General features: G+C 40.9%; 2 protein-coding genes across 2 annotated transcripts in view; one reads left to right on the top strand and one right to left on the bottom strand.

Moving 5' to 3' along the window:
* Window positions 1-19,624, top strand: part of LOC112868732 (procathepsin L-like) — a 174,163-nt gene that overhangs the window by 13,782 nt on the left and 140,757 nt on the right. The gene's annotated exons all lie outside the window — the stretch shown is intronic.
* Window positions 1,043-5,295, bottom strand: LOC112868651 (procathepsin L-like). The gene is made up of 8 exons (XM_086685147.1): window positions 5,176-5,295; window positions 4,879-5,014; window positions 4,467-4,586; window positions 4,230-4,364; window positions 3,807-4,031; window positions 2,939-3,101; window positions 1,914-2,031; window positions 1,043-1,429 (listed from the first exon to the last, which is right to left on the bottom strand). The coding sequence occupies exons 2-8, from the start codon at window positions 5,002-5,004 to the stop codon at window positions 1,330-1,332; spliced, it is 987 nt and encodes a 328-aa protein (XP_086541273.1). The 5' UTR covers window positions 5,005-5,014; window positions 5,176-5,295; the 3' UTR covers window positions 1,043-1,329.

Below are 19,624 nucleotides of genomic sequence, written 5' to 3' on the forward strand. Positions count from 1 at the left end.
TTCTTTCCCAGATGTTTTGAGTATAAATGACACACGATGTTACCGTAGTTTCAGGTGTACAACATAGTAACTTGCCAACTGTATACATTATGCTGTGCTCACCACAGTGTAGCTACCCCCACCCTACATTGCTATTAAAATACTGTTGACTATATTCCCTATGCTGTGCCCTTGATTCCTGTGACTGATTCATTCCATACTGGAAGCCTGTACCCCACACCCTCGTTCACCCATTCATTCATCCTCATGGTGATCTATGCTTTTCTTATTCTTTGTAGATTTCTTACTGCTCAATCCAAACTGGATTTCTCTCTCCACAGTCATCTGCTCAGCTATTTATTATATAAAATTCCAGGGGAGTTTCAGAGGAAGAAACTCTGAGCCCCAGGGAGGCCAGCCCAAAATGTGCCACCATGGCATATTGACTATCTTGAGTTGAAGCTACTTGGGATACAGCCGGTGCAAGAACACCCAGGCTGTCACATGCCCCTCTTGAAAGCAGGAAATGAGTGGCCCATATGAAAGGTCCCCTCCCTGTACTATGAGGTAAAGAGACATCCTTATCAGCAGAGATGGGGCTTCCAAGCTGAGAAAGCTGTAGAAACAAACCTTGTTACTTTTTTACTCATCTACAACCTCAGCCCAGATTCCACTTAGAATTCCTGCAATTTAAAACTCCCACACACCTTTTCTCTTTTTCCTGTCAATTCCTCACAAATTATTATCTTTGTCTAAAATATATAAGACTGCCAAAAAAAAAAAAAAAACCCTGCCCAACTTGATCATTTTTTGGGCGGGGGGGGGGGGGGGGGGTGGAGGTGGTGTTCAAACTCATTACTGGGCCTCCCTGCCTGGTAATAAAATTTTGAAGCTTTTTTTCTCCCATTGACCCATTTCATCTCAATTAAATTCTTAAACCACTTGGAAATAAGGAAGGAAATTAGGAGGAATACTGGAGGAAATAAGGACATTTCTTCCTCTCCACAAAACCTTTGCATTTTTTACTATAAAGTAGTTTATGTATTAAAAACAGAATCACACCTCAGCATATGACAGTAAATTTTATTTTAAAAGGTAAAACTTTCATGCAACCTTTTAAAACATGAAATTCTAAAGCTATTAAGCAAGTTAACCACACACCACTGATTAGAGCAGGGATTAAAGAAGTAGTTTCGTCACTAGTGTGAACGGTCACAGAATCCAATCACGACTTGGATCTTCGGTGATTCAAGTGTTTTATCACACACTATAAGATGTGATCGACTTTAAAATAAAATCCATTTTCCGGATATTCTGTTGCCAATCAAGGCCTTCTTTATCACCATGATCTTACACGATAGGAAAGCTAGCCATGGTGGCGATTCCACAATGGTTGTCCCGGTCTTTGGCCATTTTTATGTAGCCGTCCATGCCCCAGTCAGCGCCCCAGCTGAAAGAAGACGGGGTTTTCCAATTGTTACAAATGGTAAAAACACGTTTATCTTTATGAATAATAACACTCGATACTGAGCAGTGCAGCAGAGACCAGGACAGATTCAGGAAGAATCGGGAGAGGCCGTTCTTGTTCATGGTTGAGTTCTAACCCAGCACAGAATTCTATCCCCAGACCTTTCACAAAACTGCAATGTGAGCAGGAAAGGGAAAATTTTGGGACCCAGATGTGTTATAGAAATTTTTTAAAATTCCAATTTAGAAATACAGTGGTACCAAAACTATATCAGGACCCTAGCAAGCCTGAGACAGTATCTTAATGTTGTCATCATATGACTATGTCTGTGCTCCCCCCTAGATGGGGTAAACACTGCTGGGATTTCAGAAGTGTGCTCAAGGGTTGGCGGACCTGCGTCCAAACACTGGTTCCAAAAAACATTCCCTTTTCAAATTCAAAAGTACGTATTCCTCGATTTTCATACCTGTTCTTGACAAACCAATATTTTTGGTTATCGGATTCTTTTCCTTGAAAGCCATAGCCAACCACCAGAACACCATGATTCAGGTCTTCACTGCTGCACTTTGGATCATAATAAATGCCTGGGGAGTAATATTCAATGCTGAGTGAGGATTCCCACGTGACATGTGATAGTAACCCAGCTTATCAACCACAGTAGGAGAGGCATTTCAAAATTCAGTTGTGATATTGGTATGAATTCAGATGAGATTTAAAAGTCAGATATTTTTGTTTAGCAGGAAGGGGTGGGGATTTAGGCCCTCATCTCACACCAGGAGAAATACTAACTGTCACAATCCCTTTTGAAAATAACAGTCAAGGGGCATTAAAAAAATCACCCGCCGAAACCTTATTATTCTACTTATAGGATGTCAACCTAGGGAAACAGCAGAGAACATAAAATTACTTGAGCCAAGAGCTACTTTCCACTGTTAATTTCAGTATCAAAATTCTTTAAAAGTTATCAAGGTCTAATATTTAGAAAAAAGTATGGGGCGCCTGGGTGGCTTGGTCGGTTAAGTGTCCGACTTCGGCTCAGGTCATGATCTCATGGTCCGTGAGTTCAAGCCCCGCGTCGGGCTCTGTGCTGACAGCTCAGAGCCTGGAGCCTGTTTCAGATTCTGTGTCTCCCTCTCTCTCTCCCCCTCCCCCATTCATGCTCTGTCTCTCTCTGTCTCAAAAATAAATAAACGTTAAAAAAATTTTAATATTTAGAAAAAAGTAAAGTAAGCCATACCAATCAAATTATGTAGCCATTTAAATATATATATGATATACTTATCCTCATGGGGATATGTCAAGTCATGGCATATGGAAAGAGCAGGCATAAATATTACATGTACAGAATGAACAACTATGTTAAGTCCACACACCCCTAAATTCTACATTGAGTTCTACATTGAGTTCTACATACCAAAGTGTCACTCTTGCTGTTTCTTAGGGTGGTTGTCCAATTTTTCTACCTAAATTTCTACATCGACAAATGCTTACCTTCTTTATAGAAGCGGAAGGTATCCAGGCTTGCATCTATAGCAGCTGAGATGGGCCCCATATTTGCCACTGCCATCATAAGGGCCTCCTCCTGCTGAGGGATGTTCTCGAAAGCGGTGACATTGGCAGCAGAATGCTCAGGCCTGTATTTGCAGGGTCCATCCTTTGAATGGTAAGGGAAAAGAAACTTGATTACAACCATCCACTTCCTGGGGAACACGACTTCAAAGCAGCTTACAGGTAAAAGATTTCCAAGTCAAGTTTGTTGTGAAGCAACCCAGGAGGTGAAAGGGTATTTATTGTTTTGAAATTGAAAAACTAACTGGTGTGAGGGGCCCTGGGTGGCTCAGTCGGTTAAGTATCCAACTCTTGATTTCGGCTCAGGTCATGATCTCACAGTTGTGAGATGAAGCCCCGTGCTCTGCACGGAGCATGGAGCCTGCCTGGGATTCTCTCCCTCTCCCTCTCTCTCTCTCTGTACCCCTCCCCCTTTCATGCTCTGTCTTTCTCGCTCTCAAAATTAATTAATAAATAAACTTAAAAAAAAAAAAGCAAAGCTAATTGGTCTGGATTCAATGAAACACTCGTGGTCTACCTGTCCATAAGAAGTTTTTCACCTTGGAGAAATCTGTACCCTATATAGAAAGGTATGCATATCTCCATGTGACGTAGAAATAAAAACAGCTATGTGGTAACCATCTAAGCAGAGAACTATACCAGGCTAATACTGTTTAATGACAGTCCTGACAGACTGCAGATAGAGTCTACAATTGGAAATGTGCATGTTAAACATGGTGTCTGTTTTCTTCAAAAGCATTCAGCTCTAAGGGCAGAGCTGGAATGGTGACAAGTGAGGAGCTCCACTCACTCTTGCAACATATGGATAGGATTCCTCTGTGTCCAGGCCTCCATTGTTCTTAACATACTGGAAGGCATTGCTCATTAGACCACCATTGCAGCCCTCATTGCCTTGAGGCCAAGAGCAGTCCAGGAGGTTCTGCACACTCAAGGAAACACGTTTGCCAGTTTTCCGGAACATCTGTCCTTCAAGGGCACCAGTTGCACTAAAAGCCCAGCCAGAAGCACACCGACCCTGGAAACAAATTATAAAGGTCTCAGTCTACAAAAGCAATAGCAAGACTGACAGCAGTCTATTGATCTGAAAACTCTTTTAAAATATAGCAAACATGGTGTATGGTTTCCACAGCAGGAAACCATAGCAAGGGGGACACTTTCTTTTTGGCTTTCTTCTTGGAGAGAGACCTGATGATTAGTCATCCTTGATACTCACAGGACTTACAGCAGGTGTCTGTCTCCTGTCCACAGGTACATAGATATCAGCAAAGAAAGGTATTTTAAACATTTTCCCTTTCTCATCCTTCTCGATTTTAAGGCCATTCATCATGTGTCTGAATTCTTCATTGGTCTTCAAGGAAAAGAAAGTAGAATGTTGACAAGCATAAGATTTTTTTGGCAAAGTACTGAGGAGAGAGAGAACAAAATATTCAGCAATCCGTGCCACACTCACCATGTCACCAAAGCCATTCATTGCCATCGTGAAGCTGTGTTTCCCTTGGCTTTGTTCTCGATTGTGCTGTTCAATCATTTTCATATTCTTCTCCCACACTGCTTTCCTCCAGCCCTCATTCTAGAGGCAAACATATGACTTATCATCTTTATTTCTATTTAAAACCTACTGACCTGCACCAAGTGGATGTGCTCACAGAGGGGAGGAGAAATCACAGCCAGGGATGGCTTGATGCTTCTGGGAGCTGTTCTCCAGCAACCACACAGCAGGACATATGCCCACACTGTGCACAGTCATGGTGCCCTGCTTACTGCCTTAGGAAGAGCAGCCTCAAGATGCTACTCTGTGCTACGAACTACCACCAGCACGGACATTCTCTTTGGGTCCCCTGGATAGTTTGGATGTTACCAACCATTCCATATTGCTTCCCATGTGTTGCCTTCCAGTGAATCCATTGTGCATCTAAACTTTGATCAAGCTCTATAGTAGCTGAGGCTATTCCCAAGCAAAGGGCGATCAGGAAGACAAAAGGATACATGTTTCAAAACCTAGGAAGGAAAAAAAAATAAGTATCTGATTAGACCTATCTGTCTAAAAATCCGTCCTCCTTTCTTCTAGATGTTAAAATCACTATGATGGAGTAAAATCATTGAATTTATTCTCCCAAGTACTTACCCAAAAATTATACCAGCCCCACCGGGTTGCTCACCTGATCATGTAGCTGTGCAGATGCCGTCAGAAGGTGTAGTCCCAGGGATCTCTGATGTTGGGCAGTGGCTTTAAGGCCACCCATCTAAAGCCCTGGGGTTTGGCCTCACTGACCCTGCCCACACCAGCTGGGCACACTGTGATCTTGTTTGTTTTGCTTTTGTTTTCCAAGCTGATGGCTTCTATTCTGAAGTTTTCTTGATGATTATATCTTGTTTTTAGCAGAACAAAAACTTCTAGACAATCATGTGGACTCATGTCCCCCCTCAAATCATCCTTAATTGGTTTGACTAAACAATGAGCTCACAGTGGTCCAGTTGACAAAAACAAGTATACACATATTCAGCAAGGAAAAAGATGTCCACCTCCAGTTAATTGATGTCATTATAAGATGGGGAGGACGTGTGTCATAAAGGCACATTGGAACACAGTTAGTGATCAGATGCTATCAACTGTGGGTCTAACACTGTGATAACTATATTTTTTAGACGTTTTTCTCACAACTCAGGTCAGATAAGTGTATTTTCATTTTATAGATAAAGAAGAGAGACAAGAGAAATTTTGTCACCCATTCAAAAGAATAAAGCCAAAGTCAGCTCACTGACGAGTTTTAACTGTAAAAGTATGTTGAAGGTGGTCATTCTGAATGGAGGCAAAAGACAGCACAGGCATCCACAGAGATACTGCCACTTCAGTTCCAGACCACTGCAATAAGGCAATATCACAATGAAGTGAGTCAAATGAACTTTTTGGTTTCCCAGTGCATATAAAAGTCATGTTGACACTACACTATAGTCTATTAAATGTGCAATAGTATTTATGATCTTTAAAAAAATGTACAGACGTTAATTAAAAAATACTTCATTGCTACAAAGTGCTACCCATCATCTGAGCTTTTAGCAAGCGTGACCTTTCTGCTGGTGGAGGGTCTTGCTTCAGTGTTGATGGCTGCTGACTGGTCAGGGTGGTGGATGCCAAAGGATGGGGTGGCAGAGGCAGTTTCTTAAAGTAAGACGACAATGAAGTTTGCTGCAATTGACTCTTTTCTCATGAATGACTCCTCTGTCACACGCAATGCTGTTTGTTAGCACTTTACCTACAGTAAAACTTCTTTCAATTTTAGAGTCAGTCCTCTCAAACCCTATCTCTGCTTTATCAACTCAAGATATGTAATATCCTAAATCTTGTGTTGCCATTTCAACAATCTTTACAGCATCTTCACCAGGAGGTCAAGATGCTTTTCCATCTCAAGAAACCATGTTCTTTGTTCATCTATAAGAAGCAACTCCTCATCCGTTCAAGTTCTACCATGAGATTGAAGCCATTGAGTCCCATTTCCAGGCTCCATTTCTAATCCTAGTTCCCTTGCTCATTCCACTCCACCTGTAGTGTCTTCCTCCCACTGGAGCCTTGAGCCCCTCAAAGTCATCCATGAGGGCTGGAATCCACTTCTTCCAAACTCCTGCTCATGTTGGTATTTTCACCTCTTCCCAGGAATCATGATGATGTATACCTACATCTGTTTTGAGCTCAAATATTTCCACATTTACATATGAAAAAATAAAATGCAGACCATCCTGCATTTAGCAGAATTTGCTCTGAGCACACATCCCTCAGTACTTGTAGACAGAATATTTTCCCATATATTTTCTCAAATATTGTGTTCTTCATAGAAATGTCAATTGGGAGTACCAAGAATTTCAAATTTATTGACCACAAAATGTAAATTTTGAGAAATATTCTAGGCAGTCTGATGAAAAATTAAAACAAAGTCAATATTGAGAAAAAACATATTCCTTAGAAATAATAGCAGTGATAAGCTATGAGATAAGATAGCTAAGGAAGTGCGAAATTATGTAAATATATAACAGAAATAATTACTGTGTTTATATTCGTTTTAATGCTAGGGTAACCATTACAAGTGTTTCATTTTCCTTTAAAGCATATATATATACACATACATATGTATGTACATATATACATATGTACATATATGTATGTATATATATGCATATATGTATATGTACATTTATATACTCATATATGTACATATATTTACATATATATGTACAATACATATATACATATATATTAAAATAATTTTATTTTTATAAGTATTTTTGTATGAAATATTATATTTTCTATGTATACCATAATAATTGAAACTAGTGTTAGTGAATATTTCATAATTTATATTATTGGAATTATTTTCATGTCTTTTTGCACTCTCAAAACTATACCAATTTGAACTAAAGTTGATTTGGACAAAATAATTAAACAGGTGACACTATTAGTTTTTTTTCTTTTTTCCTTTTAATACCCTTCACCCATTTCTCCCACACCCCACTCCTCACTTCTAGCAACCACCGGTCTGTTCTTTGTACCTATGAGCTTGCTGAAGTCCATGTGCCCAAAGTACAATGAAAACCAGTGAATGGTCTCACCTTCCCTGTGCTTTGGGGGATGCTAGAAAATGGAAAGAACTCCTGGACTCCCCCTCAGACAGACCCAAGCATTTACCCTGAGAAGCTGATCAGGAAGAAATGAGAAACCAAGAAGAAAGGGGTTCTCTGATCACAGGCTAGAGATCCCAAAAGTTCTTCCATCCCCTGCCTATGGAAGGACAGTCACTCAGGCACCATTCCACCAATGTCCTCAAATCTTTGATATGTGGCCTCTGAGAATGGAGTGGGGGAGTCCCAAGCTCTTCCCAGCTCCCTGTTTTGGGATTTCACTTGAAGGGACCCAGGGTCTCAGCTTGAGGAAAGAGGCATATGGATGGTGCATGGGTCTTCCCCTGAGTGTTCACCACATTCATCAAAGCAACACACACCATGACCGAAGCAAAACCTTCGGTCTCTCACCTCTGTTTCCAGCAAAACCTTCTCCTCATGGCTGTGCAGTCTTTAGACCAAGTGCTGTACACTCACTAAATCAAGGTATTCCTAAGAAATTTTGAAGATTTCAGTTGGAATCTTTCAGGTGCACATTTCAGATAACATCTCTAATAAAGCATTAATAGCCCATTGGTTAAAATCAGAATGTTTCTAGAAAAAGAAAATTGATGTTTCCTTTTGGAAGACTGAAAATGTCAAGTACATATTAAAATTCTGCTGCTTCTATTACTGCTACCAAGCCACAGTTAGCTGAGGAACAATCCTGGGTCCTGAATTATACTCACCCTGAACTCTGCATTGGGTTGTACGAGCCACCCTGCCCAAGGCTTCAGTAAGAAAGGAGAGCATGGCATCCTCTGATGGCACATTCTAGCCCCTACATCCCCAAAACTGTTGCCTTACTCTAATGCAAGACTTCAGTGGACTGTCTGATGTTGAGTCACTTTGAATCCCTGGGTTAAGCCTGATGTTGTCCTGGTGCATCTTTGATTTAGATATTTTGGGGTTTGATTTGAAAGTATGAGCTCTAGGTGTTTATTCCTTGTTGGTTCAGTGATGAGGCAAGCTGACTCTCAGGTCTGGTCAGGAGCCTCTGTATGTGAAGCCTTGTGGTTAGCGGGGGGGGGGGGGGGGGGGGGGCGGAGTCCAGCTTAGATTGGATGGAAGGTCACCCAGAGAGTGCTAGATGACCTCTCAGGGTACCTTCAGTGTTCAGCATCATGGTAAGGAACCCACATCTCAAGCATCAACTTGACTAGATAGTTTGCTGGTGTTTAAATGACCTTTCCTCTTGGCCCTGAGACTGAGTTAACTCCCATTGTTTGCATCCCCATAGCATCCTGCACTGCCATTGAGATAGGAAAGACAGGAGTTTGTAAAAGCAAATGAGAAGGCACATGTAGACACTTAGAAAGAAGGCCATGAAAGGCTCCTGGACCCAATTTCAATGTCTTACACAGCACCAATCCATTCTCAGACCCCAGTGGGGTATCCAAAAATTCAACTCAATTAAAGACACCCTATGCAGAGATAGCATTAGACCCCCCAGGTTAGTGCTCAGTTCTACAAGACTGCCCTTCCTGCCCACTTCAGATGCCAGTCACAAGCCCCGACTCTTGTCTGGGCTTCTGACCCTTATGAGTCAAAGATTCCCAAGATGCCCTCTTTGGGTTCAATTAATTTGCTAGGGCAGCTTCCAGTTTTAGTTACTGACTAGACCACAGTTTTTTAATAAAGAATATAACTCTGAAATAGGCATATGGAAGGGTTGCACAGGGCAAGCTATGGGAAAGGGCACACAGATCCCCTGCCCTCTCTAGTCCTGCCAGCTTTCCCCAAATCTCCACATGCTAATCAACCTGGAAAACTCTTTTAGGGGCTTTAAGGAGGTTTCATTACATAAATACAATTGACTAAATCATTGGCCATTGGCAAGTGATTCAACATCCAGCCCCTCACCTCTCCCCTTCTGGTCAGAGGGCGAGGCTGAAAGTTCCAACCCTCTAAACAGATGGCTGACTCTATTGGCAACTAGCCTCCATCCTTAGGCTCCTTCCAAAAGTCACCTTATTAACATAACAAAAGACACATTGATCACTCTCAACACATAGGAAATCCCAAGGGTTTAGGGGGTTGTAAGCCAGAAATTGTGGACAAGGACCAAACAAATATTAGAAATACATTTTGGTCATTGAATGAGCAAATACATATTTCTTATAAATCACAATATCACAGGTCAGAAAAGAAGTGGACATATGCTCAGGAGAGACCCATGCCAAGAAGGAGACAGTAGCCAAGGGACCCAACACTGCCCAGGGATAGGGTCAGAAGAACTGGACAGTGTGCTCCTGATAGAGTGGATGGAGTCATATCTGGCAGCCTGAGGTGGTAGCAGGAGATGAAAGACAGTCACTGTAGACAGGCATCCTAGACTCCAGGATCTACATGAAGACAGAGATAGGGCAGTGGCTGGAGGAAAGTTTTGGGATTTATAAAGTAATTTTGGTTATTTCTTAAGACCAGAGAGTTCTACCTGTTATTAAAAGCCAGTGAAGCCAGGGGGAAGGATTGCTTCTCCTCCAGCCATGGGCCAGAGGCCAGAGGGCCATGGAGAAGGTGCCACCCTGTGCAGAGACTGCAGGATCATAGCTCAGAGGAAGGACAGAACTCCGGTCAAGGAGAAATCCGTGGGAAGGAACCCTGGTTTCATACACAGAAAATGTGGTCTTTCTGATGGTTGAATGGAGCTGTTTCAGAAGCATCAATGGTGAAGACTAAAGATTTTAATTAAAAACCTTCCACTTTTCTGGGGCACCTGGGTGGCTCAGTCGGTTAGACATCTGACTTCAGCTCAGCTAATGATCTCATGGTTCGTGAGTTCGAGCCCCGTATCGGGCTCTGTTCTGATAGACCAGAGCCTGGAGCCTACTTTGGATTCTGTGTCTCCCTCTCTCTCTTCCCCTCCCCTGCTCACGCTCTGTCTCTCTCTGTTTCTCAATAATAAATAAACGTTAAAAATTTTTTTTTAAAAACACCTTCCACTTTTCTAAAGAGTCTTTCAAGCTCATGCTTTAGAGCTGTGGTTCCCACAGTAGCATGTCTTAGAATCACCTGGAACCCTGACTCTGGAGGCCCAGAGTTTCTGATTCTGTAGGCCTGGTCAGATGGGGGCGGGGCGGGGGGGGGTGGAGACAAGTATTTGTGCTCCTGACAAGACTCCTGGGGATACTGATGCTGCTGGTCCACTTTAAGAATCTGCTCTGGGGCCTGGTTCTTCAGAAATCTGAAAATAAAGCCAATTTTTTGAATACATCCAAGTCAGATAAAAATGTAATTAGTTGCACCAAAAAAAACCTATTAGAAAGAATGCAACATTGTGAAAATAACAGATTATTAAAGGGAACATGCCACTTAAAGAAAGGTAAGATTAGGTTTTACAATGAACTTTTTAGGGTATTGCTAGCAGAGAGCAGACTGGCCCCTTATTCCATGACATTATTGAGAAGGGCATTGTTCTGTTTCCTATTTACATAATCACCAGTGTGTCCTCAAAATTTTAAAGGTATTTTGTTCACCTCCATCATTTTGTAATTCTCTGGAATTTTCTGCTCAGCAGGAAATCAGAACAGAGCATCTAATTAAACAGCTGAGGTAGCTGTGCTAGCAAACAAGACACAGGAACTTGAATGACTCAGAAGCAGTGAGGCCAGCAGTTTGTATTTAACCCTTGCACATGGAGCACTACACTCCTTGGGTATGGTGGGCTAAGAAGCATGAGCTTGGAGCCTCAACTTGTCACAGATGTCATAGCCATGGGCTCTGGTCTGTGAAGCTGAATCCATTTTCATTTTCTGATTTGAAAACTTGACTGAAGTCTGCTCGTTCACCTCTCCTTCAAAGCTCCCTCACATCTGCCATATAAGAGTACAGAGCCTGCCCGAATGTTTGTCCAGAATTCTCCCCCATCCCTGAAGGCTTTGCTGTGTAGTCAGAAGCCCAGATGAAGGTGGGGAAAGAACTCCTCTACACCCCGACCCCAACTCAGCTCCTGACAGCCAAGGCCAGAAGTTTGCTACTCATTTTTCCAGACTCATAAGTTTTGATTTACTTGCCTTTTAGAGCACAAGGAGGTAGGGAGGGAAAGGAACCTTCAAGAGGTATTGGGGAAAGTGGGTTTTGAAATAGAGTGTCAGTTGCAGCTCTGTCCCTCCATTGAGAATGTTCACTGCTCCTTCCTCAGCATCCCCACCTGTCCTGTCTCTCTGAATTCTCACTCATACCTGCACTGCTGCCATGGCGAAGGGAGAGGCTTTCTGAAGAAAATGTTCCAAACTGTAGACATGGGCTCAGTGTGGGGGGGTATGAAGATGGAGGTGAGGGGCAGGCAAGGACTAGGTGTTCAAGGTACAGCATGTGGAACAGGGAAGAGCCCTGGGCCAGGCTGCCTGGGCTTGACTCCACCTCTGAGGCCTCTTGATGTTGGGTGAGTTATCTAAACATTCAGACTCTGAGTGTTTCATCTACACAATGGAGATGATAAAGATATTTCCCTCGGAGGGCTGGTGAGTACGTACAATGAGATACGGCACAAAATCAGAGCTTAATGACCTTGGTTGTTATAACAGTTAAGGAGCATGGCTTACAACTATGAAGAGAGGCTATGGTTTTAGCATCTTAGGTGATTTCTTGGCAGGATGCAGACAAATGTGTTCAGAAACCAGGGAGAAGTCCAAGAATGGCCTTTGCAAAATGGCTCAGGTAGAACCATTTGTTAACATGGCAGCTCATTCCCTCCAGATGCATGAGCTTCAGCTCAAAATCCTGAGAACTGCACTTCCTTCAGTGGTTCAAGTAGATCTGAAGCCCACGCCTCTGGCAAAGGGTTCTGTCCAGAGACAATAACACACCATGTTCCCCTTTCCTCTTCTGCAGACCTCAGAGGATGAGTCTTTGAAAAAAAAAAATGTCCTATAGCCAGGATGCAATATCAGTCAATGGGCTATGCCCTCTGTGTAGTACAACCTGGTGGCTCTTTCCACTGGACAAGGAAAGGCTCTCATCATGCTTGACCCAGGGGTACCCAATATGGCAGAATGAGCACTTGGGACTCCATTGGCCTCTATGCTTTAGTTCCAGTCCCCTGGAATAATTTCCTGGTCATTCCTAATACTTGAATTGGGGCCAGAGAGTCTACTTTGGGGAGCCAACACCATCATCAAAAAACATTAAAGACTTTGCAGAAGGTAGGGCATTTAGGGGTTCTATAAGGTCATTCTCAGCAACCCAGGCCCTGTCCTTAAAGAGTTTGTTATCCAAAAATGCATTTGACCTCTTGGTTTATGGGAATACAGTGATTTAAGAATCCCACTGCTGCCAATTTTTAGACAGAAACAGATTTTTGAGAGCAGGACCATCCAATAGAACTTCCTGTGATGATGGGTATGTTTTGTAGTCTGTGGTGTAAGACAGTAGCTACTACGTCATGTGACTAACAAACACCTGCAATGTGGTTAATGTCAAAGAAGATTCAAAATGGAGTCTTCTTAGCTAGGCTAGAACACTAGCTTTCAAATGGAACAGGAGCCATAAGGAAACTGACTGTCTTCTGACACAAATTCTCAGAATTGTTGCTGACCTCAGCTAAAAGACAAAGCACCTGCTGCCTGTGAGAATGGACATAAATGGACTTTTTGCCTAGTTCTAACCCTACCAACCAATCCCATATGCAGTAATGTAAACAAAGACAATAAATCTGTCAGGATAAAAATACAGGATAAAAAATAAAAAACTTAACTCTGGGAGCTTCAATTAGTAGGGAATTCTGAAAAAAATTGGGGCTGGTGGTAAATTGGCAAAAAGTAACAGGGCTATTTATAACAGCCTTCTTGGCTCTAAATTTCCCATCTCTGGTCATCTCTGTCTACCTCTTGGTACAGGGAAGGCACTTTTTACATGACAGATATATTTACTGCCTTTAGGGGAACAGAGGGGGAAGTGAGTGCCCTTCCTTGCACAGGCTGTCTGTTAAATAACTTTATTTAAAATAATCAATATGCCAAAGTGGCCCATCTTGGGGCAGCCTGCCTTGACCCCTACAGTTCCCCCTCTGAAACTTCCCTGGAAGTTTTACACATGCAAAGTTGAGCTGGTGTCATTCCTTCTTAAATCTTTTTTAACGTTTACTTATTTTTGAGAGGGAGAGAGGCAGAGAGAGAGGGAGACAGAGAATCAGAAGCAGGTACGAGCTCCAAACTGTCAGCACAGACTCTTGAGGCAGGTCTTGAACCCATGGACAGTGAGATCATGCCCTGAGCCAAAGTCGGACGCTTAACAGACTGAGCCACCCAGGTGCCCCTCATTCCTTTTCATTGACCCAGCCTCTTAAGTCAGTTATGATAGAAGGTCAGTTTAGTTCAATATTTTAGGAGGCAGTGAGGCAGGTGTTTTCAAAGTTAGGGCTATGGTTTAAGCAATCAGGTACTAAATCAGAGGCATCGCGATAGAAACAAAAGAAAATCAGTGGTAAATCACTGGATCAAAGTATAAACCAGTTTCTGAGTTCTTAGACCCAGCCAGTCAAAAAGTCTACATGTCAGGGAGGAAACACCATCAGATACGGTGAGGACAGGCAGTGGCAGTCTGACAGATTTTACTTGGGTAGCAGTTCAAATGTCTGGCCCACAAAGCGACAGGCATGGAGTGTGCCTATACATGAGCTGTTGTGATTTCTCTGAAGTTTATATCTAGTTGTTTGTATTAGTTTTCTGGGCTTCAAGAAAAAGGGCAGCTTTGGTTTCAAATGATTCCAAGTTAGAAAGCAGGGAGAATAATCAAAAAGTAGTTTGAGAGCTGCTTCCAGAAACTGGAGGTAGCAGGATTGGGGCACCTGGGTGGCTCAGTCAGCCAAGTATCTGACTCTGGATTTTGGCTCAGGGCATGATCTCAGGGTTTCTTGAGTTCCAGCCCCGCTTGGACCCTGTGCTAACAGTGCAGAAGTTGTTTAGGATTCGCCCTCTTTCTCTGCCCCTTCCCAGCTTGCACTCTCTCTGTCTCTCTCAAAATAAATAAATAAACTTAAAGAGAGAGAGAGAAATCAGGATCAACTCTAGTTTGGAATCTAATATTTACCCAGGTGTGTTATTGGACCTTAATTTTTCTTTCTATAATCACCCTCATTTTTTTTTTTTTACCAAAGATAGCCAAATTGAGACTAATTTGTTTGCAAAGTGAGTCTAGTTTCAGTAAACTTGGCCTGATCGTTTATATAAGTATGGCAAAAGAGCAATGGATCCTTTAGGTTCCTTTAAATCTGCTTTGTTGGAATTTTTTTATAAGGAATTTCTAGATTAGACTTTTAAAAGCCTCTTGAAGCAGAAGCCAAGCCAAGTACTTTCTATCAGAGTTCACATGCAATACCTATAGATTTGGATAAATGCCTCTCTTCTCCAGGTGCCCAAAATATCCTGCAATTCCTGCACTTGCCAGGAAGTGACCTTCTATAAGGTCAATAACAAGGACAAATAAGCCTAATTAGGGTAATGTCTTCTTTTATAAGGACACCAAAATCTTCTGGAATGTTCCATAGGCCCTCTGGACCTGATAAGGCTTCTGGGAACTCTGTGAGCAAGGTATTGGGCTGACATCTTCAAGGGGCTTTATAGGCTCCATAAAGTCAACTGTACTTATTTAAAGAAGTCTGGTTATACCTGAGTGGGTGCATGTCTCGCAAATACGGATTTTAGTCAAAGCCTTGGTGATATAACCAGTGTTTTTAACAGTGTCCTGTTACAAAGAGAAAACATTCTTATTGAACTTATGCAAGTAAATACATTGCCATGAAAATATAAGAAGACTCACTTTGACTCTCTGAGTCCTGGAGAGAGAAAAAGAAACATTTTAATTTGTTCACAAAGTATATTTTGTCAAACTGCTGTCAGCCTAAAAGAAAAAGTTTTCTTAAATTTGGAAAAACAAGACATTTTTAAAATCAGCAATGTTTCAAACATTAATGTCATAAAAATTATAATTTTCCTCCATTCATTCAGTCCCATGTTATTAATTCTTGTTCTGCTTGGATCCAGTTTTTCCATTAGTTATGGAAATTCTTACCCAGTTCAGTTTTATGATCTTAAGGTTATCAGAAGCCTGTATTTGTCAAAAATTCTTTTCATGAATTTCTCTGAAGATGAAGAATATTTGCAGGAAGCTTTTGTAAAAGCATCTGAGTAAAAGTATAACTGTTTATAAATGACAAGAGACTTAAAAATGGCCCTGGCTAAAGATCTGATGAGAGATCACTACAACGGAGTTGACAAGAAAATTTGGTTATTTGTGTAATACACAACACTTTTAGGTAAAAACATACCAAGACATACCAGATTCCAAGGAGTTTTACACAATTTCTAGAACACTCATTTTAATAAGTTGTATCTACACAAATGTAATTTGAGTGTTAGTATCACTTATTTGACAATGTTTCTCATATAATTTAGCATAACAAATAAGCCTAATTAGGGTAATATCTTCTTTTATAAGGACACCCAAATCTTCTCGAATGTTCTATAGGCCCTCTGGACTATTTCAGTTAAATCGTGGTCAAAAGACTTTATTTTTAGAATTTGACTTTAGGAAGTATGTCAAAAAATATCAAAAGGTTTGACATTTCATTAAATTGGATCACAGATCATTATGAAACAATATTTATTTATTTAACTCGTGACAATAAAAGTTTTTTTTTTTTTTTTTTTAGCGTTTATTTATTTTTGAGACAGAGAGAGACAAAGCATGAAGGGGGGAGGGTCAGAGAGAGGGAGACACAGAATCTGAAAACAGGCTCCAGCCTCTGAGCTGTCAGCACAGAGCCCGACGCGGGGCTCAAACTCACGGACTGTGAGATCATGACCTGGGCCAAAGTCGGCCGCTTAACCAACTGAGCCACCCAGGCGCCCCAATAAAAGATTTTAAAGGCAAATGCAGAAAGTTATATAGTTGTAAACAAAATTTAGCTCTTAATATTAAGACTCGGTCTTCTTGAATAATCAAAGTTTTGCTAAAGACAAAAGAAAATCTTTATTTTTCTTTTTTTTTTTAACGTTTATTTATTTTTGAGACAGAGAGAGACAGAGCATGAATGGGGGAGGGTCAGAGAGAGAGGGAGACACAGAATCTGAAACAGGCTCCAGGCTCTGAGCTGTCAGCACAGAGAGCCCCACGCGGGGCTGGAACTCACAGACCATGAGATCATGACCTGAGCCGAAGTCGGACACCCAACCAACTGAGCCACCCAGGCGCACCCCCACTTTTTTTTTTATTTTTTTTGAGAATCTTTGTTTTTCTAAGCTGATTAAAGGTAAAAACAGCAACTTTGTTCACAATTTCTAATAAAAACCTGAGCCCATAATCTAAGAAAACTTTTTTTCTTTTAACAGAGAGAAAAAACAAATTCTAATTTTGCTTCAGGGTTTTTGATGTTAAAACACATTTTGAATAAATTTATTCTAATCTTAGCTACTACTGATCACTCAAAAAATCATTTTCCAAAGGTTTTTTTTCCATAAAATTTTACAACTTTTAAAAAATTTTTGTAAACATTTATTAATTATTGAGAGACAAAGAAATACAGCACGAGCAGAGGAGGGGCAGAGAGAGGGGAAGACAGAATCTGAAGCAGGCTCTAGGCTGTCAGCAGAGAGTTCGATGTGGGGCTCGAAGTCACAAACCGGGAGATCGTGACCAGAGCCAAAGTCAGGCGCTTAACCAACTGAGCCACCCAGGCACCCCAACTTTCTTTTTTACCTTTAAATTTTGTCCTTAGCTTTCCCTCTGTAAATAATTAGCTTCACTTTAGGGCAAAATTATTTTCTTTTCCCTCAACAAAAATGTGATTTTTTTCCTTAAAGCTTTTTCGTACCAAAAACACATCTTCATTTCTTTGCATACTACTGTTTCCCTTGTTACTTTTAGTAGTCCTAATTACATTTATTAGAATACTTAACTCTTAGAAAATTCAGTTTCTGGTGAAAACTAAATAGTAAGCAATTGTGAACTGTTACATTGAAATTCCTTAAATTGGCAAATACATTTTATAATACATTTTCTAATTTAGAAAGATGTTTCTTCATAGTACTACCTTTTCATAAAGCACAAAACATGTTTTGCTGACAGACCCAAGTTTATCATTAATTTCTCAGTAATAAGACAAAAGTATATAATCCTATGTTCAATGCTTAATGGTTTGTTATTTTATCTTATTTGGAAATAATCTAGATATTCAATGAATTCAACCTAACTCGTTACTTAGCCAAATGTGGTTTAGGTTACCAAAAGGATTTGAGGAAACTATTTGTAAAATTTACCCAAACACTTCTTTTTTTATTCACATCTTTTCAACTTACCTATTCTTAACAATTGTTTAGACTACCCTAAAACTTCATGAGACATTAGACAAAGTCAATCATTGTTCTAAGTAGGTTTGTTTCTGATAAATTTGGCAACAGAGATAGCATGAACTTATTTGAACTCTCAGTGAACACAGGCAGAATAAAAGTTTTAATTTTAATGGCCATAACTTTGAAGACATGTCTACGTTATTTATACCAACAACCTTAAGTTAGCCTTAATATCAAATAATTTTTCAGATCACAAAAACTTGGAAAACATTTGGATTAGTTTCTAGCTTTCTGAGTTTTTAGATTGCCCAGTCTTTACAGTGCTTGCCTTTAAACCAACTAAATAGAGCTCTTTTACAAATTAATTTCAGCAATACCATCTGGAGGTAGAGCAAATATCTCACATTTACAACACACATATGGACACAGATATGTACACATAGATATAACTAAAAATATTATAGTATTTTTACTAATATTTATGGAAAGGACATTATAGGCCCAATTTCCAAATACCTCCCCCTGTTTTTTTTCTCCTCTGATGAGAAACTTTTTTCTTTTTTTTTTTTTAAATTTTTTTTTTCAACGTTTTATTTATTTTTGGGACAGAGAGAGACAGAGCATGAACGGGGGAGGGGCAGAGAGAGAGGGAGACACAGAATCGGAAACAGGCTCCAGGCTCTGAGCCATCAGCCCAGAGCCCGACGCGGGGCTCGAACTCACGGACCGCGAGATCGTGACCTGGCTGAAGTTGGACGCTTAACTGACTGCGCCACCCAGGCGCCCCGTGAAACTTTTTTCTAAAATTTGCATTTTATTTATTTTTTATTTTTTTAAATGTTTATTTATTTTTAAGAAAGAGAGAGAGCAAGCAGAGGAGGGGCAGAGAGACAGGCAGACACAGAATCCAAAGCAGTCTCCTTGGGCTCTCAAAGCAGGACTCCAACTCACTCAAGAGCTATGAGATCATGATCTGAGCTCCACCAACTGAGCCATCCAGGCACCCCCTAAAATTTGCATTTTAAAGAATGGCTCTTGGGTTCTAGAGAAGAAGTAGAAAATTTGCATCACAAAGGCATAGAGAAAGTTTTTTTTGTCCCCAAGATGGACTTTTTAGGACACAGTGGCTTCTTCTCAGAGGTGTTAGAGCCTGGACCCAAGAGCCCACAGGGGCTGAGGGCAGGTTGCCCCAAATGAGCCACTTCTGCCTGTGAATTATTTTGAGCTGAAGGCAACTGAGACCCTGTGGGTTCAAGAGAAACTTTTGCCTCTCCCTTAACTACATAGAGGAATCTAAATTGTAGGATCTTTCCAGAATAAAGGTTATTACCAGAGACAAATTTTATCTAAGTAACCCATCTATATGGCAGGGCACACATTTCTTTACCAAATACTTACTCTTTGTTTTCTTGTGAAGTGCATTCCTTCCCTTTGAAGTCCCAGTCCCCTACCTCCTTCCCCTTAGTCCAGAATGACCTATATGCCTTATTTTGTCTGTCTTTGGAATTTTCGTATCTGTGTGTATCCCCATACTTACACTATTCTACTTGATTTTCTTCTGTTGAACTGTTCCATGTCAATTTGACTCATAGTCCAATTAGAAGGACCTTTGAGGAAAAAGGAATTCTTGCTCCCAGACAAGCCCTTTTGAAGTTTGTATTATAAA

This window comes from Puma concolor, chromosome D4 (genome assembly GCF_028749965.1).
Source record: "Puma concolor isolate L17-30 chromosome D4, mPumCon1.1.hap2, whole genome shotgun sequence".
NCBI classification, from domain to species: domain Eukaryota; kingdom Metazoa; phylum Chordata; class Mammalia; order Carnivora; family Felidae; genus Puma; species Puma concolor.